The sequence below is a fragment of the Oryza brachyantha genome, chromosome 6, assembly GCF_000231095.2.
Source record: "Oryza brachyantha chromosome 6, ObraRS2, whole genome shotgun sequence".
In the NCBI taxonomy this organism is placed as follows: domain Eukaryota; kingdom Viridiplantae; phylum Streptophyta; class Magnoliopsida; order Poales; family Poaceae; genus Oryza; species Oryza brachyantha.
This window is the reverse complement of record NC_023168.2, coordinates 8,081,569-8,107,225: the sequence shown is the minus strand read 5'-3', so window position 1 is coordinate 8,107,225 and position 25,657 is coordinate 8,081,569. Positions and strand designations below refer to the sequence as shown.

General features: G+C 42.4%; 5 protein-coding genes across 5 annotated transcripts; 3 read left to right on the top strand and 2 right to left on the bottom strand.

Moving 5' to 3' along the window:
* The first annotated feature begins 10,483 nt into the window (after positions 1-10,483).
* On the top strand, positions 10,484-11,219 carry LOC102704899 (protein LE25-like). Its single transcript, XM_015838527.1, has 2 exons — positions 10,484-10,648; positions 10,758-11,219. The coding sequence occupies exons 1-2, from the start codon at positions 10,562-10,564 to the stop codon at positions 10,917-10,919; spliced, it is 249 nt and encodes an 82-aa protein (XP_015694013.1). The 5' UTR covers positions 10,484-10,561; the 3' UTR covers positions 10,920-11,219.
* A 792-nt stretch (positions 11,220-12,011) lies between these two features.
* LOC107304457 (inhibitor of trypsin and hageman factor-like) lies at positions 12,012-12,808 on the top strand. Its single transcript, XM_015838543.2, has 2 exons — positions 12,012-12,118; positions 12,408-12,808. Exons 1-2 carry the CDS (start codon positions 12,070-12,072, stop codon positions 12,629-12,631), a joined length of 273 nt encoding a protein of 90 aa, XP_015694029.1. The 5' UTR covers positions 12,012-12,069; the 3' UTR covers positions 12,632-12,808.
* A 616-nt stretch (positions 12,809-13,424) lies between these two features.
* On the bottom strand, positions 13,425-14,197 carry LOC102706849 (thioredoxin-like protein Clot). The gene is made up of 2 exons (XM_006655978.2): positions 13,933-14,197; positions 13,425-13,842 (listed from the first exon to the last, which is right to left on the bottom strand). Exons 1-2 carry the CDS (start codon positions 14,081-14,083, stop codon positions 13,577-13,579), a joined length of 417 nt encoding a protein of 138 aa, XP_006656041.1. The 5' UTR covers positions 14,084-14,197; the 3' UTR covers positions 13,425-13,576.
* A 353-nt stretch (positions 14,198-14,550) lies between these two features.
* Positions 14,551-17,584, top strand: LOC102706570 (CDK5RAP3-like protein). The gene is made up of 9 exons (XM_006655977.3): positions 14,551-14,796; positions 14,999-15,093; positions 15,192-15,286; positions 15,391-15,526; positions 15,620-15,769; positions 15,867-16,388; positions 16,627-16,835; positions 16,956-17,088; positions 17,364-17,584. The coding sequence occupies exons 1-9, from the start codon at positions 14,601-14,603 to the stop codon at positions 17,502-17,504; spliced, it is 1,677 nt and encodes a 558-aa protein (XP_006656040.1). The 5' UTR covers positions 14,551-14,600; the 3' UTR covers positions 17,505-17,584.
* A 1,310-nt stretch (positions 17,585-18,894) lies between these two features.
* LOC102706291 (beta-glucosidase 24) lies at positions 18,895-24,719 on the bottom strand. The gene is made up of 13 exons (XM_006655976.2): positions 24,579-24,719; positions 24,413-24,482; positions 22,047-22,105; positions 21,867-21,942; positions 21,501-21,578; positions 21,323-21,410; positions 20,922-21,177; positions 20,270-20,385; positions 19,952-20,169; positions 19,839-19,870; positions 19,549-19,651; positions 19,369-19,477; positions 18,895-19,243 (listed from the first exon to the last, which is right to left on the bottom strand). The coding sequence occupies exons 1-13, from the start codon at positions 24,717-24,719 to the stop codon at positions 19,075-19,077; spliced, it is 1,515 nt and encodes a 504-aa protein (XP_006656039.1). The 3' UTR covers positions 18,895-19,074.
* Between the last annotated feature and the right edge of the window lie 938 nt (positions 24,720-25,657).

The following is a 25,657-nucleotide window of genomic DNA, read 5'->3' as shown; positions in this document are numbered from 1 at the left end:
GGAGTGATATATGACCAATATTAATTGCTTTAGGTACAATTTATTGTATGAAATTTAATTCACACCATGAATTTAAAAGCAAATATTTAAAAATAAAATATACATTAAAATATGGGATGTAATTCCCAGGGAATGTATTTTTTCCTTCCCTAGGGTTTCAAAAGGAGCCAAGGGAAATATGCTTTACATGTCACATTATTCCCGCCAGGTGGACATTGTTCCCTAGGATGAATTACCCTAGGGAAGTTTCTTTTTCCTAGGCTTTGTTTCCAAGAACCTTAGGGAACTCTTTGTTTCCTGTGGACCTCTTCCCTAGAGGGCATTCCCTAGGGTTAACCCTAGGGAAACCTTTTCCCTAGAGTTTTTGCTGTTTTCCCTTGGGTCTTTAGCTCTAGGGAAGTCATTGATTTCTAGTAGTGAGACCATGTAGGTTACGACGAGGAGGAGATCGGCCAGTATTATGACGATGATCAAGAGCAGCTGCCAATGAGGCCTGTTCAATGGTGTCCTAGCGGCCTATTCACAAAAAACCAGAAGAGAAGGCTGCAACGGCTTCGCTAACGTGAACTCCAGCAGCAGCAAGGAGAAGAATAGCCACCGGTACCCAAAAGGACACGCAAAGAATGCCGCATCAAGTCAGAAGTCCACAAGCCATCGGCCGATGTGAACATGGTAGTCATTCTACCAGCAGAGTTCAGGGCCGATTGGTCGGATGACGAGGTACAAGAGGCAACAGCCCAGCTAGTGCTACCCTCAAAACAAGCCGTCTTCAAGAAACCGGTAGAAAAAGACCATCGGCACCTTCGACCACTCTATATCCAGGGGCACGTCGATGGAAAGCCGATGGTGAAGATGTTAGTTGATGGCGGCGCAGCAGTGCATCTAATGTCATACTCCACCTATAGAAAACTGGGCAAAACTCCCGACGATCTCATCAAAACTAACATGATGCTTAAAAACTTCGGAGGCAACTCTTCAGAAGCCAAGGGGTGTCTCAACGTAGAACTCACGGTCAGAAGTAAAACTCTGCCGACTACCTTCTTCGTCATCAATGGGAAAGGATCCTACAGTCTACTACTCGGACGGGACTGGATCCATGCCAACTGCTGCATCCCCTGAACCATGCACCAAAGTCTAATACAGTGGCATGGGGATTAAGTGGAGGTGGTGGCAGCCGGTAGATCAGTTAACATAGCCACGACAGATCTTCCCACGTGGGAGGCAGAAGGCTATGAATGCATCTCCAGAAAACCCTGGTCGGGGGAATTCCTGAGTGTATCGGACACTGGGATCCAGCCGATGCGCGATCAGGAGTTCTAGTAAATACTTTGACCGGAGCAGTAGATGACCTAGATGGTAAGTTAGGCCAGGGGTTTATGTCGGCCGATAAGTTAGAAAAGATAGACATAGGACCTGGAGACAGGCCAAGGCCGACATACATAAGTGCAAGTTTGACCTCGGGATTCCGGGAAGAATTAATAAAATTATTGAAAGAGTATGTGGATTGTTTTGCATGGGAATATCATGAGATATCAGGATTAAGCCGATCGATCGTTGAACATCGGCTGCCGATCAAGCCAGGATATCAGCCCTTCAAGCAACCACCGAGAAGATTCAAACCCGACATGTATGAACCGATCAAGGCCGAAATCACAAGATTATATGATGCTAAGTTCATTCGGCCTTGTCAGTATGCAGAGTGGGTATCCAACATCGTCCCGGTCCTCAAGAAGAACGGCAAGCTACGGGTCTGCGTGGATTTCCGAGATCTGAACAAGGCAACTCCCAAGGAAGCCGATTACGTTGAAATCGCACCTTGGACAGTATTCTTCGACGGATCGGTCTGCAGACATGGGTGCGGCATCGGCCTAATGATAATCTTGCCTCGGGGGGCATGTTTTGATTTTGCGTACACAATCAAGCCATATCGAACCAATAATCAGGCCGAGTACGAGACATTGATCAAAGGGCTAAAGCTGCTGAAAGAAATAGGCGTCGAGGCAGTCGAAGTCATGGGAGATTCCCAGTTGGTAATCAAACAACTATCTGGGGAATACGAGTGCAGAGATGACATCCTCAGGACCTACCATGAAGAAGCCAAGGAACTACTAGAGGATTTTAACCAAGTCACGTTGACCCATATCCCTCGAGAGCAAAACACCGAGGCAAATTCCCTCACCCAAGGGGCATCGAGTTACCGGCCGATGAATGCAGAAACCGAAGCAGAAATAACACAAACAGAGCTGATAGAAGGAGCTAGCGTATTGTGCACAGAAGACGATGACTGGAGACAGGAGATTATCGACTATCTAAAAGATCCATCGACATCGGCCAACCGGAAAACTAGGTACAAAGCGCTCAAACATGTACTACTCGAAGGCTTGTTATATTACAGGACGATTGATGGTGTATTGCTAAGATGCCTAGACAAAGAGGAAGCTAAAGTGGTAATGTGCGAAGTGCACGATGGCATATGCGGTACCCATCAATCGGTCTACAAGATGAAGTGGTTGTTGCGGAGAGTGGGATACTATTGGCCGACTATGCTGGAAGACTATTTTACATACTACAAGAGCTGCCAGGATTGTCAGAAGTTTGGAAACATACATAGATCTCCGGCATCGGCTATGAATCCGATCATCAAACCTTGGCCGTTCAGAGGTTGAGGCATCGACATGATCGGACAGATATATCCCCCGTCAAGCAAAGGACATAAGTTCATACTGGCGGCTACAGATTACTTTACCAAGTGGCTCGAAGCCATACCGCTCAAGAAAGTAACTTCGGCCGACGTGATAAATTTCATAAAGGAACACATCATATACCGGTTCGGAATTCCTCAGACAATAACCACAGACCAAGGATCAATATTTATCTCGGAAGAATTCCAATAATTCGTTGCTGGTATGGGAATTAAGCTACTCAACTCATCTCCTTATTACGCTCAGGCCAATGGACAGGCAGAGGCTTCAAACAAAAGCTTGATCAAGTTAATAAAAAGAAAGATAGCCGAGCATCCTAGGAGATGGCATACCTTGCTAGCCGATTCACTCTGGGCTTATCGGATGGCGTGCCATGGATCCATCCAGGTCCCACCCTATCAACTGGTATATGGGCATGAGACAGTACTCCCATGGGAAAATAACATTGGCTCTAGGAGATTGATGTTGCAAGATTAGTTGACGGCCAATGAATACTATAATCTCATGATGGATGAATCAGAAGAAGTTGCCCAATCCCAGCTAAGGGCGCTAGAGAAAATAAAAAAAAACAAGGCTCGAATACAAAGACACTACAACAAGAAAGTCAAGACGAAAACTTTCAAAGAAGGTGAATTGGTATGGAAGCTGGTCTTGCCAATCAGATCTAGAGATAACGTCTTCGGCAAGTGGTCACCAAATTGGGAAGGCCATTTTCGGATTCACAAGTGCGCCCCGGGAAACGCATATATGCTAGAGGGATTGGATGGAGAGGTGTTCAGGAGAGCTCTAAACGGAAAATACCTAAAGAAGTACTACCCGACTGTTTGGATAAACACGTAATAGGCTAAGGCCGATTAATGTGAAAGCCGGTACAATCAGGTATTGCCTCAAGATGGCCGATGTCAATACATCTCCCTTAGACCAAAAACTCATTACAGAAGCTACATCTCCATACCAATCTGTCACAAATAAAGTGTCAAGCAGTAGCAACAAGCTGGTCATGTAAGAGAAGTTAAAATTACAAACCCAAATATTTCTTCAGGGCGGCGATCGCACGCAGGCGAACATTATCGGCCTCCTGAATAATTCTCAAGTCGTCAACATCAGTCCCAGCAATTGTCTTCAAGGATCGACGGCTGTGAATTGCAGTTTGGACAGCCGACTTCAAGGATTGCTCTTGAGTGGTGACGGCCGACGGCAAGTTGGCTAGCCTTTGTTCTTCAGCCATAAGATCTTTGGAGACTTGGGCTAATTGCGCCTCCAAGGCAGCCTTCTTCGCCTAAAGATCGGCAATTTTGGCTCAGATGGCTGGCGCGGCCGAATGAAATTCATCTAACTTGGCCTTCTCAAGAATAGCTTTCTCTCGATCGGCTTGTACCCTCGCTTGGGCTAAGACCTGAGAAATGAGATCTTCAATCCATCGGCAGGCCCGCAGCACAGGGAGCCGATGAACTTCAATATAGCCTGCTAGGGCGATGGCATCGACTAGGTCGTCAGGTAATTGATCTTGTATCTCCTCAATCCTCTATCTGATCGAGCCGGCGTCGTTGATCAGTGTATCGATAGGGTAGTCCAGCCTGGCCAAAATGTCTTGAAGTCGGGCTTTGAGATCAGCCGACAGAAGGACGTGCTCATTGACATCAGTCTCAGGAGAATCCAGATATTGGTCGATGTCGAAAGAGAAAAAATTCCCCAAGTCCTAAAATAGGAACAACAGGTGAGCCAGAGCATAGGTAAAGCAAGGGGATGAGCCACAGAAAGTCACATGTGCCACAGAAGCAGCATCGGCCGATGGGATAGGCACACCAGCAGGAACTTCCTCCAGGATGGGTGCCGATGTTGGATCAATATCGGCCGGTGGAGCCTGTGGACTAGGAGCATCGGGAAGCTATCACAAGGGAACAGAACGTAGCCGAAGACATGAGACCAGATAATAGAGGCATCATCGGACACGTACCAGTGCGGAGGTGGTAGCCGGCCTAGGAGACCGATGGGCCACTCTCTTTCGCTTCGAGCCGAACCTCGGAGATGGGCCAGATGGTGAGGCCGGACTCGGTGGCACTGGCGGTATGACAACAACAGAAGCCGGATCACCGGCAGTGGGCGACACCGGGGAAGCATCGGCCGATGGTTTAACAGGAGACTACAGGGAACAGAATTAGCAACACAATTGACAAGATACAAATATAAGAATGTGTTATAAGGCAGTAACCCGTAGGGAAGGAAAAAGACATGTAATCACCTGCTGACAAATCTCGGTGTCAGAAACCTCATTCGCAGCGGCATCGATGGCGGCATCCAATTCGGCCGATGACGCAGGGGCCGGAAGGGCTACCGCCATCGTCTTGGCCTTCTTTTTCTTTGGGGCCAAAGTGACCTTCTTACTCCTAAGAGACCTCTTTGCTACACTTGATGACCCTGGGAGGTTCTTGATATATTCGCTCGGGGAAGGTGCTCCGTGACCCAAGGAAGGAAGAGCAGATGAAGAGTATTCAATCAGCTTGCCACTTCTGCTGACCGCAGGAATGGCGACGGTAGGCTGCAAAAGAAAGAGGAGTCGGTGACCATAGGAAAGACATGACAAAAGAAGAGTACGAGGAGTTGGTATAAAAGTTACCTCGGAGTCAGAATACTCATAATCAGAGTCAATCCGATTGCAGAAAAAGCCGACGGCAGTCGAAAACAAATGTTGATGCAGTTCTTCCCACCAGCCGATATAGAGGTCTAATACCGCGTTCCTAAAGGAGAAGGAGGTCACGGATCCAAATGGTATAGCTTCGGCTATCTTGCTAATTCGGTCGAACTCCAAGGCCGAAGAAACTTGTCCCCTCATTCCAATCTTCCCGAGAAAGAATAAATCGGCCGGTAACTGACCGCATCCTAGCTGGCGGGCTGCAAGGGCCTGATGATAGAATTCATAAGACGGGCTGGCCGATCATCCGGCGTGAAAACTCACTGGCAGCAGATGAGGGGTGTAGGCAAAAAAGAAATTCTCCGATGAGCATTTGTCTGCCCGCACGTCATCTAGCCTGAGGATGCTTGGGATTTCGTAATCTTAAAAATCCGGATAAGCAAACCAAGTCTGTGCATTAGGTTCGGGGCCGAGGTAACAGATCTTGAAAATATGTGCCAATCGGGCAGCTGACATCCGATGGCCCGGGAAAGTTGACACCACTTTGCCGTATGACATGCACCTCCGGGTGGTAGCCGGTTCTGCTTCTAGATATGATAGCGAAGGATAGCTGCAGTGACTGATGGCAGATAGTTCCAACACTTTGGAAAAATAAAGGTGTAGCCATAACTGGAGAACCCACCACGGGCCGGCAACGTGTCCAACTGGTTGACCAATGGAAAGCTTTGAAGAGACTTGGTGTAACATATGGAATACTGCTCCAAGCAAATACTGACCAAGGGGCAAAGAATCTCCATCGGCCAAGCGCTCGGCTATATTCTCGAAGTTAGTGGTGGGGCCTAGGGTTTTCCCACAAAATACGAACCTCTCTAACCATAGGTTCAGAAAAGCACTATGTTCTCTATGATCGGCCGATCTGGAATCCTTGCGGTGAGAAGAGATGTATCCTAACCAACCCCCAACACCCTTGGTTTGCAGCTGATGTTGGAAGGTAGTTTTTAAGATCAAAGGGTTTGCGGGTGTCATAATATTTAGGCCGGTTAACATCAAGACGTCCATAAGGGTAGGAGTGAGTATCCCATGGCCGAATGTGAAAGCATTCAGAGCATCGGACCAGAAGTAGGATGCTGCGGCTAGCAAAGTTTCATCTTTCTCCATATCAGATAAGCTTAACTCTATGCAATGGCTGATGTCTAGTTCTTCCCATTGGGTGCCATAAGTCTTATGCAACCGATTGTACCAATCCCTCCAACCGGTCAAAGGAGTTAGGAAGGATCTAAAGGATTGGGTCCAATCGGAGATGCTAAGTTGGGCATTTTTAAATGTTATCCTGTTGGCCTCTGAACAAATTATGTCTGTCGGGTCTGGGCTCCCCATGGGTCTGAGAAAGTAAAACCTAGGGTTTGGGCTAGGGATCATGATCTGGTTTTTAAGTTGCTGGAAAAGAAAACAATGCAAGAGAGAAATCAGATGTTGGGCCGATTAATGGCATGATGCAAAGAAATTTTGCTAACAGTAAACCCTAGAATGCGGAAATGGGGCAAGGGTGAGAACTTACCTCTGGAACCTCGTAAGGGGTGTCCGACGATAAGCTTGCGGATGCCATTGATGCTAGTGAAAGCTTGACGTGGCAGAGGTCGAAGTTCTTCGCGACGCGGCGGTGATGAGCCTGGCGGTTTCACAAAGGAGCGTGAACCCGAGAGGCGGCAGGCATGCCGGATGCAAGAGTGTAGGGTGCGAAGAGCGGGAGAAATGCAGTGGCGGAAGTGCTCCACTTCGAAGGGGAATGAGATCTTATAGAGCAAACGGGCGGAAATGTAGTCGTTGGCTCTATGCGCTAAAACAGGGGATCCGTCGGACTGTACCGTTACAGCCTGAGCCGATAGCGGAATCGGTTACAGAAGAGGAAATTTTGGAACATTAAATTATTCCGAAATTGGGGGGCATGTGTTAACGCCAGATTTTGGCAAATCAACGTTATTGATTGAAACATGGTTAAAAACTGAATCGGACAAGGAAGCTTGAATCGGCTGGGAACAGGAAGTTGGACACAAAAGGGTTGCAACCGATAGAGTTCGAATCGGACAAGAATGGGAGTCCGATTGGGCCTAAAAATTGGAGATAGATTCGGTGTTTAACCGTGAGTCCGTGTAAATTAGTTAGGATTTATCTTGAAGTTTGTTTAGGGTTCTGTTATTTAATTAGAGTCCGAATAATGTAAACTTAGTTATTAGCGTATTCTTATCCGGTTAGTTATCTCCCGGGGCTATAAATATAGGTGCCCGGGGTCTTTGTAAGATATCTCTCGATCAATTTAACTTGGCGCATCGCCTCAAATCTTCGACTTGCTTGAGCTTTCGGCGCGGGGTTTGTCAGCTTCGCAATGTAAGTTCTAGCTCGTCAAACCCGTCGATCAATTAAGCCAGAACTGTCTCGGTTGTATCCGATCTTCTGTTTAGTTGATCGGCGAGCTGAGTTCTATCATTATTTTAATCTATTTTGGTTTGAGGTAATGGTAGTTCTCGATCAAGTTCTCATAAGTTCTTCCATCTAATCTGTTCACGTGAGTCTTGCTGATCTAATTCTGTCTCGGTTCGGTCCGATCAATTAGGTTTGCTTGGTTCATGTTGTCAGATTGGGGTGAGGGCTTGCGAGGGCTTACTACTGGAGTTCTAGCCAGTGTTATCTTGAGTAATTCATTGATTGGTTTATTAATCTTACTAGCCTTCATGTTTCTATCGTTATATTATGCTGAACTGTGTTCTGTCTCGGTTAGGTCTGATCTATGTGTGTTTGGTATACTCTATCCATGGAAATCTATCCGATCGGCTGAGTTTAATAGATTAGTTGGTGAGTTACGCTGCTGTGCTATCTTATTATTCATGCGCTATAATATTTATCTGATGTCATGTGGGGTTATGCTTAGATCTGTACTGTCTCGATTAGCTTCAATCTTCTAGATCTGGTGTGGGCGTATATGTCATTGGTTGATATTATCTTATGTGAGTAATTAGTGTAGCATTCCAGTTTACTATATGAATTTCATGCTTAGTCTTACATCGGCTGGCAAGCTAGCAGATGATAAATGGTGGAGCAGTCCGATCGGCCGATTAATCTTAAGATTGTCTCGGTTGAGTCTGATCTTTTAAGATTAACTCGCTGGTTGGCTTATCTAGCATTTATCCTGCTTGTGACTTAGCCGATTAGGTATGTTTATAATTGATATCATAAAATTCCTGTAAAGCCGATCGTCTAGTCTATTGGCTAGAGTCCTGGACGGTATTGGCTATCCAGCCTATAGCGATTTCAGGGTTAACTGTTTTCCATGGTTATCTTGTCAGTTACAGGATCAAATTGACTGGCACGCCTAGAATTTCTAAGAATTAGGTCCTGCACTGGAATGGTCTAAGATTGATTCTCAGGCCTACGTGTGACCGTTAATTGTCATTTTCAGCGTCAACAATTCCGGACCAATTTTTAAAAACGAAAATCATTGGTCAATTTATTTTTTGGAAATTATTAGAAACATAAACAGTTTGGAATTTTTTTTCTCAGAATCAGAAACGGATACGATAAAACCACTATCTGTCGAAAAATTTTTGAAACTTTTGTCGAAAACTTTTTGGAATTTTCCTCAGAATTTTCGTAGGCCCATATGCCATAAATCCACAGTATCAATCCAAATAGCCTAGTCCACATCATCGAGTTAACATTAAGTCCTTAAATAGTTTAGACATGACTTTGTAATGATTAGTATGATATAGTTAAGACATAAGTCATTAAATCCTTAAATAGTTAAGACATGACTTTGTAATGATTAGTATGATATAGTTAAGACATAACTTTGTAATGATTAGTATGATATACGCTTTACTTTGTAATATGATGTTTAAACTTTGTAATAATATGCGAGATGTGCATTTTAATTTGGTATTGAGATAATCATTAAGAAATTGATCTATGAATTGGTTTAAACTTGGTTGTAATGATAAAAGGTGGTATATTTAGTTGCTAATATTTGAAATTTGATCTACTATTTTTGAAAAAAAAATATGGAAGCTCAGTTTGAGGGTTTTCCATAAATTATGTTACCATATTTAATCCTATTTATTATATCTTTTTATATCCGATAATATTTGATTTTATTTTTATATCTATATGGAACAGAAATAACAGAGGTGGTTCATCCGTTTCTACGCGTTTTTCATTCCTACTCGTCTTCCCTACTTTTCACAATCACCGGCTTAAAAACTGAATAAGCGATTTACTGAAATAAAAAAACCGAAAAATGTGAAACTTATCAAACTACTCAACGCGAACGAACGTGAATGAAACATAACAAGTACAGTATGTCAATAGAGAACAAACTACCACTGTTAAACACGCTAGCTGAGCACGTACGATGGTTGAGTTCCGGTCGTTAAAAGGCCTCCCAAAATATGCTCCTCAAGCATACGAATGTCGCTACGTGGACAGACACGCGTCCATCGCATGCACGACCGACGTGCCACGACGCACGGACGCGGGTGCCACGCACGACCGACCGACCGCATCCAGAGATTTCCCCTCGTTCGCTGACGTCCGTGCCGCAGCCCGCCTGAGCAAGTCGACACGTCCGTGCCGCCGACGGCTCGCATCGTTCACCGCTTTAAACTGTCCGTATATACGTGCCAGCTGTTGCTGTGTTGGCTGTGTCGCATATATAAATATAAATCGATGAAACCGATGTCCGTATATACGTGCTAGCTGTTGCTGTGGGTTGGCTGGAAAATAGTTTTTATCCCACGCTTCCATGCTAATTAAATAGTCTAAATATAAAAAAATGATAAGATATTTTAATATGAGTTATATCATTCCATAAATATGCAAGTTTAAATTTAAGTTATACAAGTTGTAGAAAAAAACAAATAAAACTGAAGCTAAGTATACGCATATTCATAATTTAATTATATGCGTATTCCTAATTGTTTTTGTTATTTTTGCTATAACTTATAGAAGTTGAATTTAAATTTGTATAATGGTGAAATGATAAAACTTATATTAAACTATCAGTTTTTTATATTTTAATAACTATTTAGATGACATGAAACCCTGTGTGCTAAAGCATATATAAATCGATGAAACCGACGGCCGGCCGGCCGGCCCGGGCGTCACAGATCAAGTGCGCGCGTGCTGCACCGGTCCAAACCAGCAGCAGCTAGCGGAGGGGGAGTTTAATTAGGAGGATATGTCGAGCATGAAAGCCAAGGCCGAGGACGCCGCTTCCTCCGCCAAGGCCGCCGCCCATAAGGCCAAGGCCACCGCCGACGAGAAGGTACATACATATGTGTGTCTCGATCTCGGCTGGCCGTCGCTATACATACATATATGTGTCTCGATCTCGCCGTTGAATTGGGCATACCTACGTACGTTTCGGTTTCCAGGTGGCGAAGGCGACGACCCGCGACCCGGCGAAGAAGCGGGAGGCGGAGGAGCGGAAGGAGGACAGGAAGCTGGAGGCGGAGTCCGACGAGCGCGTCGAGAAGGCGGGCCACGCCGCCGACAGCTCCGGCCAGCGCACCTTCACCACCGGCACCACCGGGTAGATCTGGGTGCGATAAATAAAACTGTTGCTATTTACCACGGTGTACGTCGATTCAAATCGTCCGATCGCTTGTAGCAATGTGCAAACTGATGAACGGTGCAATGTGACACGGTAGCTCTGGTTCACCACTTGTAAATGTGCTTGTACGTGATTTTTAGCACAACTTTCAGCTTTACAGCTAATCTTTTTAAAAAATCGCATTTAATCAAAGGCAATAAAACGACTCACTATCGTGGAACTGCTCATCATTTGTGATAGGCCTAAATCTATATTTACGATGGACCAAGGCTCTTTTCAGTGACGAGGAAGACTCATCAGTGATGGCCCTGATGATGGCCCTTTTGGTATGTCACCGATGAGCCTCTTCTTTTTAGTTGGCAAAAACAAAGTTCGTTACCAATGATGTCGTCCGTGATGAGCCATCTGTAATGGGGTCTTTTATAGATGATCTGGGTATGATCTTTTATATATGAGGAATACAATAAAAATAATAAATTAATACGAGTAAAACTCTTTCGTGATGGGCCGTAGCTCGAGGCCCGTCATGACTTATTACGGGAATAAACACTACAATATGACGGGCATGGAACTACAAGCTTGTAGATCTTGTTTTCATTTTATCATTTGTCATAAAAATAAAGAAGCTCGTAGATCCTTCATTCGTAGTTTATTTCCGTCATTGTCTAGAAAAAAAAATCACAAAATCTCATACGGAGTATATCTGCATTTGTATCTATTAATCCCTAATTATTCGTATCAGTTTTAAGTCGATTAGATATTAAATAAAATCTCATACGGAGTACCATTTATCACATCATTGTTTCCAGCTGGATTTAGAGCGTGAATGGAGTATCACGCATACAGGGAAACATATGTATCGTTTGATTAGTTTCCGTCTCTCAGCACGACAGGAAGGATAATGGAGTATTCCTTTCAATTTGATTCAGTTCGAGATTACACCTTAAAACACTCCGTTCCATTGGATCTATTACCAACTAATAATTTGCAATCCATCCAACAATCAATTAGGATGGATCTTAACATATATCATTTACCTATCCACATCATAAGTATGGGCTTCACCCCCGTCATCCACCACACGTTACCAACCACACAATCACCAAATCAAAACAAGAGAGAACACAGCAACAATGTCATATGATCAAGCCAAATGGACTTGCCTCTCCCTACCGAGTTGCCGTAAGATACATCTCTCATCATGCTTTTCTTTCATGGTTTCATGCGTGAACAATCTTTCCTGGTTTTTCTTTGAAAAAGGGATAGCGCAAAATCAGTGATGATTATTGCTCCTCCGTTTCAGATTACAAGTTGTTTTATTTTGATCAAAGTCAAACCGTTTTAAGTTTGACTAGGTTTAAAAAAATAGTAATATTTAAAACCCAAGACACATATTATGAAAATATATTCAAATATAGATTTGATGAAACTTATTTGGTGTCGTATATGTTACTATATTTACACTGTGCAGCGGCTGGCAAGTCGGCGTGGCCGGAGCTGGTGGGGAAGAAGGGCGGCGAGGCGAAGGCCGTGATCGAGAGGGAGAGGCCTGACATCACCGGAGCAATCTTTGTTCCGCAGGGCGCCTTCGTCACCGACGACTACTGCTGCAACCGCGTCCGCATCATCCTGGATGGCAGCGCCGGCGCCGACTTGGCCAACGCCATTGTCGCCGCTGTTCCGGTGATCGGGTGAGCTGCCTGTGCGGAGGCGCCATGCGGAACAGAGAATTTCATTCGCCTGCGTAGTTCCAAAGGGGAGGGAAATTTGGCATAGCATGTATCTATGCTGTGTTTTTCTTCATCAGAAGAACCGTTTAAATAAAGAATTCCCCGCACTGCAGATCGATCCTGCAGATCTGTTCTTTTTGCTAGTTATTTGTCACCTACCTTTGAATGGTTTCGGTTTTTCAGGAGAATCTGCTAGCGAAGTATTCAGCTAACTGATAACAGTACTTAGCTAAATGGGGCCTTAAAAGCTCTTATAGAACCGAAAGTTCTGATTGCAGTCCTTACCTAAATACAGTAAGACATTAAAAAGTTTTGATTGCAATCGTTAACTAAATGAGACCTTAAAAACAATGGCATAACATTTCTTCTCTATATCATGGACAACCATATTGGCTGAGCTTGATCCTGAACTCCTGATACAAGCTGAGCCGATACTTCACTCTGTATACTTTCCTCGGTTAACAAAACTAAAAGCAATGGCTATCAATTGAATTGAACAATACTAGTACATTAGCTGACTGGCTCATCATTAAAAAAAAACTAAATCCCTTCACCGATGAATAAAGTTGTTCAAGATTTGATCATACTGTATGTTTCCTCTAACAATGGCGTTCGCGTGGCATTTCAGAACAAACACAAGTAGGCTTAAAAGCTTAAGGGGAATCAGCTTACTATAGTGACATTCTGAATCGAACGTACTTGGCTGGGCATTTGAGAAATTATTTCTAAGTTGCACGGAATTGAATCTTTGAACTCTCTTGGATTAAAAAACTTGTTTTATTTTTCCCATTTTCCATTCATGTTACAAGCAAATTCAGCCGTCACTGGCATGATTTTTTTTTCTTCACTTCGATTCGCTAACAATTAGATTAGAGAGCATACAAGCCGTGCTTTCTTTTTTTTTTTTGTTTCAGTTGGCGGAGGAGGCGTCGTTGAGGACGGCGTCGATCTTGTCGGCGAGATGGGCCTCGTCGTCCCCGAGCCTCGCCGCCGCGGCGCCATTCTCCCACCGGATGAGCGTCGGGACGCCCGTGAGCCTGAAGCGCGGGTCCACCCTCCACGGGTGCGCCGGGTCCCTCCACGTCGGCTTGTCGCCGACGTACGCGCGGAGCAGCACCACGTCCTTCCCCAGCGCCTCCACCCTCTCGTAGATCACCGGCTCCGCCACGTTGCAGTCTGCAGGGGTTCGCCAAGCAGCTCGCCGTCACCGGGCAAGTTGAGAGGGAGGAATCGAGAGAGAGAAGGAGCTGGAGTGGCTTTGGTTACCGGGGCACCAGGTGAGGTCGGAGGAGGCGTCGCGGTCGGCGAGGAAGAGGAGCAGCTTCACCTTGCCGCCGCCGTCTTCCCCCGCGGCGAAGAGCTTGTCGAAGTGGGCGTCGAAGTCGGCGACGGTCGTGTCCACCTTTTCCACCGCCATCTCGGCGACTACGTCTCCTCGCTTTCCACGGCGGCGGTGGCGGCGGCGGAGGAGGAGGGGAGCAGATGTGAGATTGGAACCTCGCCGACGCGTTTTATCTCCCCGCGCGTTACGGGAGAGCGTGCGTGACGTCACGATGCCTTCCTTCCTTGATTTTGTTTTCCCATTTCCTCCCCTCCGCACACTGACAGGTGGGACCCACCTCTCGGTGCGCGTGCCGCGTACGCGAGCCGGGACCCCAGCGTTTCCAAGCGAAGAGATGATTTGGGCCTTGAAACCATCGCTGGGCCCATAGGCAAGTAGAGGGCCCAGTAGAGAGCCCAGAATAGATTATGGGCCTAATCCGTCACGGCCCATGGACTCCGCGTCTGGCCCGATAACTCCGCACACACACGCTCCGCTGGGTTTCGTCTTCCCCGAGCGGCGTCCGGCGGTCGCGTCGTCCTCGCCGCGCCCGCGCTCCCCTCGTCTGCTAGTGCTATCCATCCAGCCAGCCCCGCCGCGATCTGCGCCAGCCATGCACGACCCGGCGGAGATCCGGAACCTCCCCATCGACATCGCCTTCGGCCGCCTCCAGGAGTGGCTGGTGGACCGCAAGCGGGTGCCGCAGGACTGGAGGAAGCGCCTCGCCGGCGTCCGCGCCCGCGTCGCGGCGGCCTTCGCCTCCGTCCCGCGTGAACTCGACCCCTCCCTCCTCGCCCTCGAGCCAGACGGTAAAGCCGCGCCGCCCTCTCTCTGTCTGCCTCCTAAACCCCTTCTCGTCTTCCTCCGCGCGGCGTTGCTTTGTCTCCGATTTAAGCTAGCGATTGCGTAGGTTCAGTGTGTATTTGGTGAATTAGGGATTCGGGAACCCTTCCCCACTAGATTACTGCGTGGGATGTAACGATTTGCTCGTGTTTCACTTTCGTGGAGTAGAAATTGGGTATCTTGAAGCAAAGAAGATATATGGCATCCTCCTGGAGTCCAACACGGAGAGTAGGAACATATTTGGCCGCCTGACTGGATCCGCGGTAAGCATAGCGATTCTTTTTGTTCTGATGAGAGACTCAGATGGAGCAGATCAGTGTGTACTAAGTTCAATACATTTTTATGCAAATGCTATGTACAGGGTGAATGGGAAGCCATTGTTAAAGCCTATGAGAAGGACCATTTGTTTCTTGGAGAAGCAGCTCAGATCATGGTCCAGAATGTGAACTACGACATGTACGGGGTGTTCTCTCCTTGCTCTTTGGTTTGACTTTGTATTGTGTTTGCGCTTTATCTAGCTTGGCCATCACCAATTTACTTTCTGTTTCGGCTGCCTCTAGTCCTTATCAGAGGAAGCAGATGCAAAAGACCCAGCAGCAGCTTGCAGAGCTGGACAGAAGGGAGGCTGACATTAAGCGACTTGCAGCTTTGTCCGCAAGTAGATATGCAGAAGCTTGCCAGGAGCTTGGTCTGCAGGTTAACTTCTACGTTTATCATGTGTTGCTGACCTGTATGATGGATAGCGTGTTATACTGATGTGCACGTGTCAATTGCTTTTCTTGACTGTAGGGAATCAATGTGCGCCAAGAACTGATAGAGTCTGCAAAAACACTCCCTTCAACATTTACAAAAATCTTGGAAGTTCTGAACAGTGATCCAGTCTCAAAGGCTACTGAGTACTATACAACTTTTGTAAGGGACTGCCATGCTGAGGATAAGGTATAATCAGTACATATCAGATATTGAATATATAAAATATCTGAAATGAACAAAATGAACTTCTTGTGAACTTAGCTCTTTGTTCTTCTGAATTCAGGAAAACTGCAAATCCGTGCTACAGAATCTGAAACAGTTGCAGGCTAATCCTCCTTCCCTTCATATCTCAGTATGCAATGAGGTTGAAACTTCACTTGGAGAGACATCAAAAGCTCATGGATCCAATGTGACTGGGGAAGAGAACATTGCCTCAAATATGTCTGCAGATGATATTGACTGGGACATCTCTTTGGATGATAATGGAATTGATTGGGATATTGGTGCTGTTGAACAACCTGTAGAAGAATCTGGCAATGGTTTTGGATCATATGAAATTATTGATGCCAATGTAGAGTTGGCAGGTTCTGAAAATTATAATTTTGGTATTTCAGATGATCCATCTGTGAACAAGTCTAGTTCATCTGAGCCTGGTATTTGCTGGGACATCACAGATGATAATCCTGAAGAAAATGCGACTATGCAGAACGCTCCTGAATCAGGACAGCCTCAAAGTTCAGCTGAAGAAAGAAGCCAATTACTAGAGAAAGAGTACAGAAATAATATTCTTGATGATTTACTTGAGGTACACTTTTCTGCAGTTTTTCATTTCTACCTGTCCTGTGAGTTCCAGCTATAAATACACTTGAGAGGCATGTTGCATTATACCAATTAATAGAAATATGAACTTATTTATTTGTGACAAAGTTTTCTTTTCCGTGATTCAAGATGATCAGTGTTGTTATTGTATTAGGCTGCTTGGTCAGCCTATCCTCTTTCATTTAGTAATACTATAGCTCCATTAATTTCTGACACTTCAACAGGTTAAAGCATTTTTGACCCAACGCTTAGGGGAGATGAGGAATGCTGATACATCATCTCTACAGCATCAAGTGCAAGCTGTGTCACCATTTGTTCTGCAGCAGTATGCTCCTGAAAATTTAGAGAATATGCTTGCAGAGGTCTCATCAGCAATATCTTTACTGACTAACCAGAAAACTCTTGACCTTATAATGATTCTCAACTCAAAAAGGTAAGAATTATTCCACAGCATTTAATTGGAGATTTAAATAGTACATCATTTTGTCTTGCATCAATATATATGCTTTTCAAACATTTCTTTAACTTGATATTTATTTCGCATCTTTCAAAGGTTTTTAGACAGATTAGTATCAACATTAGAAGATAAGAAGCATCATGAGGTGAAACTACGAGAAGGCTTAGGTGATCTGTCAGTTAAGCGCATGGAGCTGCAAAACGCACTTTCCTCATCCTGGCCTAAGCAAGTAAGTGGTTATTTCTTCATCGCAATGTCTGATTACATGTATATGCTTATTATAAACAGATTATGTCCTATAAAGACACTAATAATGGGCAAAAATACCTCTAATGTTGTGAACAATTGCACTCCTTTCTTGCTCTCTACATACTGAAATAGTCCCTTTTTTTGGCCATTACTGCCCATCATGTGTGATAAAGCAAAACAACAATATTGTTCAGCAACTTCCTAGTTCCTATAGCCAAAAGGTTCATTGTTGTGATTTACTTTGTAATTTGACAGGAGGCAGCAATTACAAAAACAAGGGAACTCAAGAAGCTCTGTGAGGCAACACTCTCATCTGTTTTTGATGGCAGGCCAGTGCATATAATTGGGGAGATCAATACTTTACTAAGTTCAAGTGTTAGTCAATTAGCTGGATGACTGTAACATCTGTAATGAGCTGCATGAGTGTACCTAAAACGAAATCGAAAGCTGGTTAGTAACATTATGGTTCATACTTTTCCAACATGTCTTGTTGCATTTGGGTTTTTGCTGCTTAAAGTAATGTTCCAACATGTCTTCTGCCCCGGGTTGGGTGGAGACTGAAGATTGAATAGGGAGGTTAAGGTAAATATGTTGTGGAGAAAAGTGCCTTTGCTAGCAGATAGCATATGATGCCGGACTGTTAGAATCTTAATGTCAATTGTTTGAATATTTACTATTTGTTGCTGTGCTATGTATCTTGAGCGAGTAGAATATCGAATGCATGCGTACAATGGTAAGAGGTTTATCTGGTAAGTTAAACTAGTATTGTGTTGTTAAATTACAAATCTATTAAGCTCTACTCCTGTATTATGTTAGAAAAAAATGCTAGTTCTGCACTCTCACGTTCCAATTCGCTACGTATTAGCAAAAAGGATCTAGAGTAAATCGCTACCGGTGATACATCAACTTGTGAGGTGAGTGCAATCTACTGCAAAAAGCTTGTTTCAGTGCATGAACTTCTGTAGTAAGTGTGAACCAAGGTTAAGATGGCACACCGAAGCTAAAATTCGTAAGTTACAAGCTGATTAGGAAACTCTGTCGCCACTCGTGGTGAGTGTTATAGTCCTTATAGAGTTCTAGTTGATGTTACAATTGTTATGGGCCTTTTTATTTATAAAAACTGAGAAAATGATATGTTGTTTCCACTGAAACACATCGTGTAACTAGTTAATTGTAAAAAGGATTTTGATTTTTTTAACTTTATGGAGTGATATTATTTTAGGGTTTCCATTGATTCGTGGAAAGCAATTTGGGCCTTGGAGAGGTGATGTTGAGTTGTTAATGCTAGGTTTGTATTACTAAGTTTATGTAACATGTCATCAACATAAGCTCATCTCATATCCGTGTCTATGTAATGTTCTAATCAGTGTCTCCCACTTTGTAAGGTTAGTTATGGTCTATAATTTGACTTGGTTTGTTTTATATACTGAATTGCACCCACCTCACAAGTTTGTGTCCGCTAGTGCAATTTACTGAATCAACTTATGCCGCTGAAGCTTACATAGAACCACACAATCTAATACTCTCTCCATGTTTTTTATATGACGCCGTTGACTTTCAGGTCCATGTTTGACCATTCGTCTTATTTAAAAAAATTATATAATTATTAATTATTTTGTTATAATATGATTTATTATTATAGGAACTTTAAGTATGCACTAAAATTTTGCATATTTGGATATAAATTTTGAATAAAATGAATAGTCAAACATAATTCTAAAAGTCAACGGTGTCATACATAAAAATATGGGGGGAGTACATACGAAGAAAATACCAATATGCTTTATTATAAATTTTGGTGCCTCTACAGTGCGAAGGTACTAGCACACTAAAAGTTTTAACACCACAATTTGTGATATTCCGCGGTAGCTTTAGTACCGTAAAGTTACTCCAATATATAGATTACACTAATAATGTTGCTCCTTCAAAAGATGTAGGCAGGTGCTGCCTGTGACAATCACACGCTTCAGCTATGAAGGAAATTCTGAAACCACTGGCTGGATCGCTTTGGATATCTTTTCAGCCCATCCTTGTAGTCGATGTAGTTTATGCCGAACCGAACACTATAGCCATCCATCCACTCAAAATTGTCAAACAGTGACCATGCAAAATATCCTTGTACATCAACTCCTTGCCTGAAATATGATCACAGTATTCGTACTTTGGTAGATAATCATTTTGATATAAATCATATCGAACAATTTCGATATTTATTGTAGTTTCATCCACATATTGGCAAGCAGTTAATAATCAAAATTACCTGAGGGCTCTTTGAACATGGAATAGGTGTTGCCGGTAGAACTCTATTCTGGTGTTATCAATTAGGGCCTCTTTAAGCGATAAGTTTTCATTGTTAATCTCATCAACACCTGCAATAAGAGCTCTTTTTTTGGTAAGCAGAAGACCAAACATTTCATACTTTGTAGGTAGGATGTCATACCATTTTCTGTGATGTAGATAGTAGGGTTGTTGTACGTCCTCTTTGTGTACAGCAACAGTTCCTCTATTCCTTTTGGATAGATGTAGAGCCAAGATGAACCAGCCTGGACACAAATATAGTTTATGAGTTTTCTTTTCCATGCTTGTGGAATATCTTAGATTTCTTATTTAACAAGAAATGTGCTATTTGTCATCACACTGATTATTGCTATGAAACATAATATTAAATGCGTCAAGAAACATCATCTAGCCATATACATCTAAAAGCATGAAGAAAGGTTTTTGTCATACCTTTGGACCAATATCTGTTCCATTTCTTTGCACTGTGGTTGCATGTAGAGAAACATTAGCTCACCAAAAGAGTTCAATTCTAGAACACAAATCAGAGCTTTTAACATGATTACCTCTCTGGTTAGTCAGTGAATCAGTATTGTAGCTTTTGTTATTATTACTTTCTTGTTTTGTACCCTGAATATATCTTGCTGTATAATAGTTGAGGCCAATGAAGTCGAATGATCCATTTATAACTTTTGACTGCTCTTTTGTGAATATTGGTAATCTGTTACCAACCAATGTTCTCATGCTGACTGGATAATCTCCCTTGGTTAAAGGATCCATGTACCTATTTAATTTGTTAATCATCAAAAAGAAAAGTTGTATTGGTCTGAAAATTCAGTTATGAAGCTGAGATCTCTGTCATACTGAATATAGCAAGAACTCACCATCCGTACATGAAATCCAACGCACGTTTGGTAGCATGCCTGTCTTCCTTGGAATCTTCATAGGGAATCATCCAATTGCTAACAATAGTAATGCCTATTTTCCCTTTTTGTTCCCCCTGCATGATTCAACGTTATTACGCTCATTCATGTTTCGAAGAATAAACTAGCAAGCTGCAATTTTGATATTTTGATCCTTTTGAAAATTTATTTTACAAATAGACTCTTAAAAAAACTTATTGTACGAATAAACCTTTTTGACTGTGTCAATTTTATTGGCGTCGTCATTGAATAGGTGGCGCCGTCCTCCGGTCACATAAGCATAACATAATGACTTGTAGGACGGCGTCAATGATATTGGCGCCGTCCTATTTAACGACAGCGCCAATGACGTTGGCGCGGTCAAAAAGATTGATTTGTACAATAAGTTTTTTTAGGTCTATTTATAAAATAAGTTTTTAAAAAGGACCAAAATATCAAAGTTCCAGATGAAATAACTATCGGCATCTACTATTTTTTTAGCAATGATATCTAATGTTTTCTGTAGTAAAACGTCTTTGGTTGTCTGTAAAAATGCATTTTATATTATTGATATTGACCTTTGTTTTTACTGAAAATAACCACAAAATTCACAGTAAAGAAAACTACGCCATACTTGGTATTTGTCTCTGTACATTTGAACTGCTGCTGCATGAGCCAGAAGCTGATTGTGAGCTACAATATAAGGCTCTCTTCCTGAGTCTCCCTGGCTGCAACCTGGCTTTCCCCTAGAGGAGCATCTACCAGGTGCTAATATGCCACTGCCATAGCCACCAACACTGAAGCTCCAAGGCTCGTTGAATGTTATCCAGTATTTTACCCTGTCACCAAACTCCCTAAAGCAGATGTCTGCATAGCCCTGGAAGTCTTGCCTGATAATGTTGGCAAAAAACTGTTGATTAGCTCAAGTTCTTTATTTTCTTCTCATTTCTGCATTCTTCTAGGTATTAATCAGAGCTGTGAATTTTGGATACATGTAGGAAGATTCATATGAGATGATAGGTCTTATTAACTTACACAATAAGGTCACTCAAGAATCCACCATACTGCTGTTCTAGTGCTTGTGGAGAGTCCCAGTGAAAAAGGGTCACAAACGGTTCAACACCTGCATTGTTTGTTAGACATTGAGATGCAAACAGATACTAATATTTGCAATCTCTTTTGTAGTGGCATTATGAGCAAATGTAATATTTACCTTTCGAAATTAGGTCGTCGATGAGATTATTGTAGTATCTGATACCTTCCATGTTAACCCCTCCACTCAGTTTTCCATCTAAACATAATATCAATGTGTAAGCTACTGACCTGGGATCAATTTATTTTGCTCTTTTATTTCTTTAATCTAGATCATTATAAAATTGAAAGGCATATTAGTGTTCAATTGCTGATCATGGAAAAAATATTATTTGTTTGAGCACTGTAATTCTGTGTGGTGGCTGGGATGTGCTCAAAGCCTCAATAGTGATGAATTTATGTATAGTGTTATCAAAATACATTTACCTTGGCAGAGGATGTAAACTCTATTAGACGAGAAAAACAAAACAAAGGATGAATCACTCACTAGGAAGAATTCTTGACCAGGAAAGTGAAAATCTATAGGCACTCATGCCCAAATCCTTCATGGTTCTGACATCCTCCTGCACTTGGTGAATAGTATGGGTTAAACATTTAAACTTTGTGAAGATGATTTGAATGGATAGTAAGAACTTACAAGATGATCAAGTTAGCTTAAAAGCAATACCTTGTAACGGTGGTAGGAATCTATTGCTACATCACCATTGCTTCCATTTGCTATCTTCTCTGAATGAAAAATGTTGGTGGGAGTTAGATCATAAAGCTCCATAATCTGAATATCACATAATTTTGAAACGTTTCTTTCATGCATAACTCTCTTCACTCATCTAATAATGAAGTACTTGACTAAATATTATATGGAAAAATATATAGCCAGTAGAGATCAATTAGGTTATGGCTTCTGGGTAGACATCTGTCTAAAGCTGTTTGTTTGCTTGTGGTTACATGAATTAACTAAAGTAGTGACAATTAAGATTTAGGAGTGGTCATTAAACTAGTTTAACAAAGTTTAAATTATCAGATCCTTGAGTTCTGTCTGCAATACCTTTTTGCTTTTGCCTTCCTTTGCTAGTAGGTCAAAATGACGATTTGTAGTCCCTAAATAACGAATTACTTTTGGTTTCTCGTAGGTCAAATTGACTATATGTCCATATGGCTGAAGTGCTTTAAGTCCCAATCAAGCATTATACTGCTGTTCTCTGTGCCCTCTATCCTACTTGTTTTCTAGGTCAAAAGACTAAACAATATACAATGTCAAGTGTAGGTGGTTTTGTGGTACTGGTTGGTACATTGCTGTTGTGTTCACTAAATTAACCATATCTAATATGCTATGGCAGGAATGCACTTAACTAGGTTTTCTTTCTGGAGTGGTCTGATCTTGGCATCTTTCAAGTGGTATTACTTTACGATACCAGAAGATAACAGGATTGTCTGTGCTTGCTTGTTTGGAAGTTTGGTAACCATTTGTTTTCTTTCCTTTTGGCCAGTTTGGAAATGTTTAGTCTGGGTCTGTGTTTCTTCTAATTTTCTTTTCTAGATGGGATAAGACTACAAGAGGGGATGAGGCGTCATAACTTATTGGATAGAGCTGGAAAGAAGAATTTAGGAAGCACATAGGGATAGCTTGATTGCTGAGACAAACTAACAGGCATCACATCTGCGTAGTTTTTCACAAAATCCAAATAAGATCCCTAAACAACCTAAGGGCTCCTTTGGAACAAAGGAAACATAGAATTTCAAAGGATTTGAATCCTGTGGGAAAAATTCCTATAAGGCTATTTCAAACAAAAGGATTGTGTCTCTAAAATTCCCTTGAATAGATTCCTTTGGAATGGCATGTTTCGGGGTTCACAGGATTTTCAAACCATAGGAATAGGAAAAAACATAGGAATATCGTAGAAATGCACATACAAAACAAATTATTGAAACATAGGAATTTTTTATTCAATGAGCTAAATAAATAGGATGGAGTGGATGTTCTTATTCCTATAGAGCTAGTATAAGGAGGACTGATACAGGATTCCTATAGGAATTTTTCCTTTGGATCCTATGAAACGAATGCATAACCAATGTTTATTTCAAAGGAATAGATATTTTCTATGGTCTTCTTTCAAAACGAAGAGGCCCTTGATGGGAATTTTAGAGTATTCCTAGAATGGGTTCGAATCTCTGATTTTTTTTTTGTGTCTACTTCTCTCTTCCCAATCCTATGTTTTTCCTGTGCTCTATCCAAACGGCTTCCTATGTACTTTTCTTATATTTTTTTTCTTTTCATAGGATTCAAGGTGTATCACATTCCAATCCTGTGTTTTTCATGTTTGTTCAAAGGAGCCCGAATCATGTACATGTGATGGAATTTATGGAATTAATGCAATAACAAAACCTTCCTGTCGAATTTCAAGCCCATGGACGAAATCATAAATATGATTACGGAAGGTGTTCCACAAATAAATATAGCAATGTCCTCCAACTTAATATATGTTGTCGCCGACTGTTGTGTTAAAATATTTTCATGGTGTAACACCCATGTAAGAGAACCTATGTAGCTTCTATCATTTTTTCCACTACTAATAGAATGGACATATCCCTGGCAACCATTTTTCAAAAACGAACTTTGGCATGGTTTGTCTCATTTGCAACTCCTAAAGAAACACAAACATTTGTACGATATTTTATCATCATTCATAATTCAGAGAGGGGTTTGGCTTATAAGGTTTGAAGGTCCTACTCATCAGTTGACTTGTGTAACTTTGCATGCCTTTTTCCTTAGTCAGAAGGCTGCTATGGTATTGTCCAAAGGTAATACCATATCACCCACCAAGTTGACAACGGGTTAAAATGTGAGATAGCCCTGTTTCAAATCCTACTGTTGTCGGCAAGTAATATATATACCCTGGTTTGTAACAATCACACACGCATCAAGAATCTAACCATGCTTTTAAAAAAATTAGGTAAGAGTGGTGACTTTTACAGAATGCAGTCACAAATGTTGTGTTGGTTTGTCTTTGGCATGATGATAGGAGCAAAGAGGACCTGGATGATTGTGAGTGAAGGTGTCCCAGATGCTGGGTCCTCTGCCACCTTCCCTCACAGCGCCTTCATACTGCAACCACATCAAAATTGTGTAACAAAGAGCAATTCAAGCGCGCGCACGCACACACACACCTTCCAGTACTCTCCAGAAGATTCTAGAACGTACCTGGTACGCCGAAGAAGCTGCGCCGAAGAAGAAGCCCTTGGGGAACTGGCTCCTCTTGATCTCTCCCACCTTCGCTTCGGACCGCCGTGATGTCGAGGAAGCCATTAGTAGCATCAGAAGCATCAGCCAGAGAAGCTCCATGGCTGTTGCTTTGTGTGTAGCTAGCTAGCTCTGCACTGTGGTTTCTCTTGCCTGTTGCCCTTCTGTTCTCACCAGGCCTGTCTATTTATAGGCAGATTGGTGTTGGAGAAGAACAGAATTTCATTGTGTCCAGTTGCTTCAAAAGTCGTGCTGCCACTGGTGGAACAACGAAATCTTGCGTTTGCTGATGCAAAATCCATGTGAAGGCTTATCCTTTGTGTACAGATATAAAAAGGGCATATTTTGCATGATGTGTTTAGTGTTTCAGGTGTACTCTCAGGTGTCATCAGACTGTACTAAAAGGGCAAAGTGTGGAGCTTTCAAATTTGAGCTTTTGTTGTTTATGAAAAGAATGTGTTTGATTTCTTGTGAAAAATAAGTTGAATAAAGTAGGACTCAGAGGCCCCGTTCATTTGCCCCAGGTAAGATAACTTACCCTCTCGTTTTACACGCGCACGCTTCCCAAACTACTAAACAGTGTATTTTTTATAAAAATTTTCTATAGAAAAGTTGTTTAAAAAATCATATTAATCTATTTTATATATTTTTAATAATTAATAATTAATTAATCATGTACTAATCTATTACTACGTTTTCCGTGCCAGGGATAAGTTATCTTACCCTCACCAGCCGAACACGGCCTCAGGATTGCTTGATGCAAGAAGCATACCCTTTGGAAAGCAAAGAAATTATGGATCCAACTCACCCTTGATTTGTTTATTATGACTTTATCTGTGCAATTAACCTTCATTCTATTGAGAAAATTGAACATTTGTCACTTTAAAGGCTGCCAGTCATATGTAATGTTATCATTCTCCACTCTAGGCCCCAACTTAATCATATTCTATTCATGGAAAAGGATGAAGAGAGAAAAATGCTGGTCAATAAATGAGTGTCCTTACTGGAAATAATAGAAAAGGTTTCAAAGTGGGCAAAAT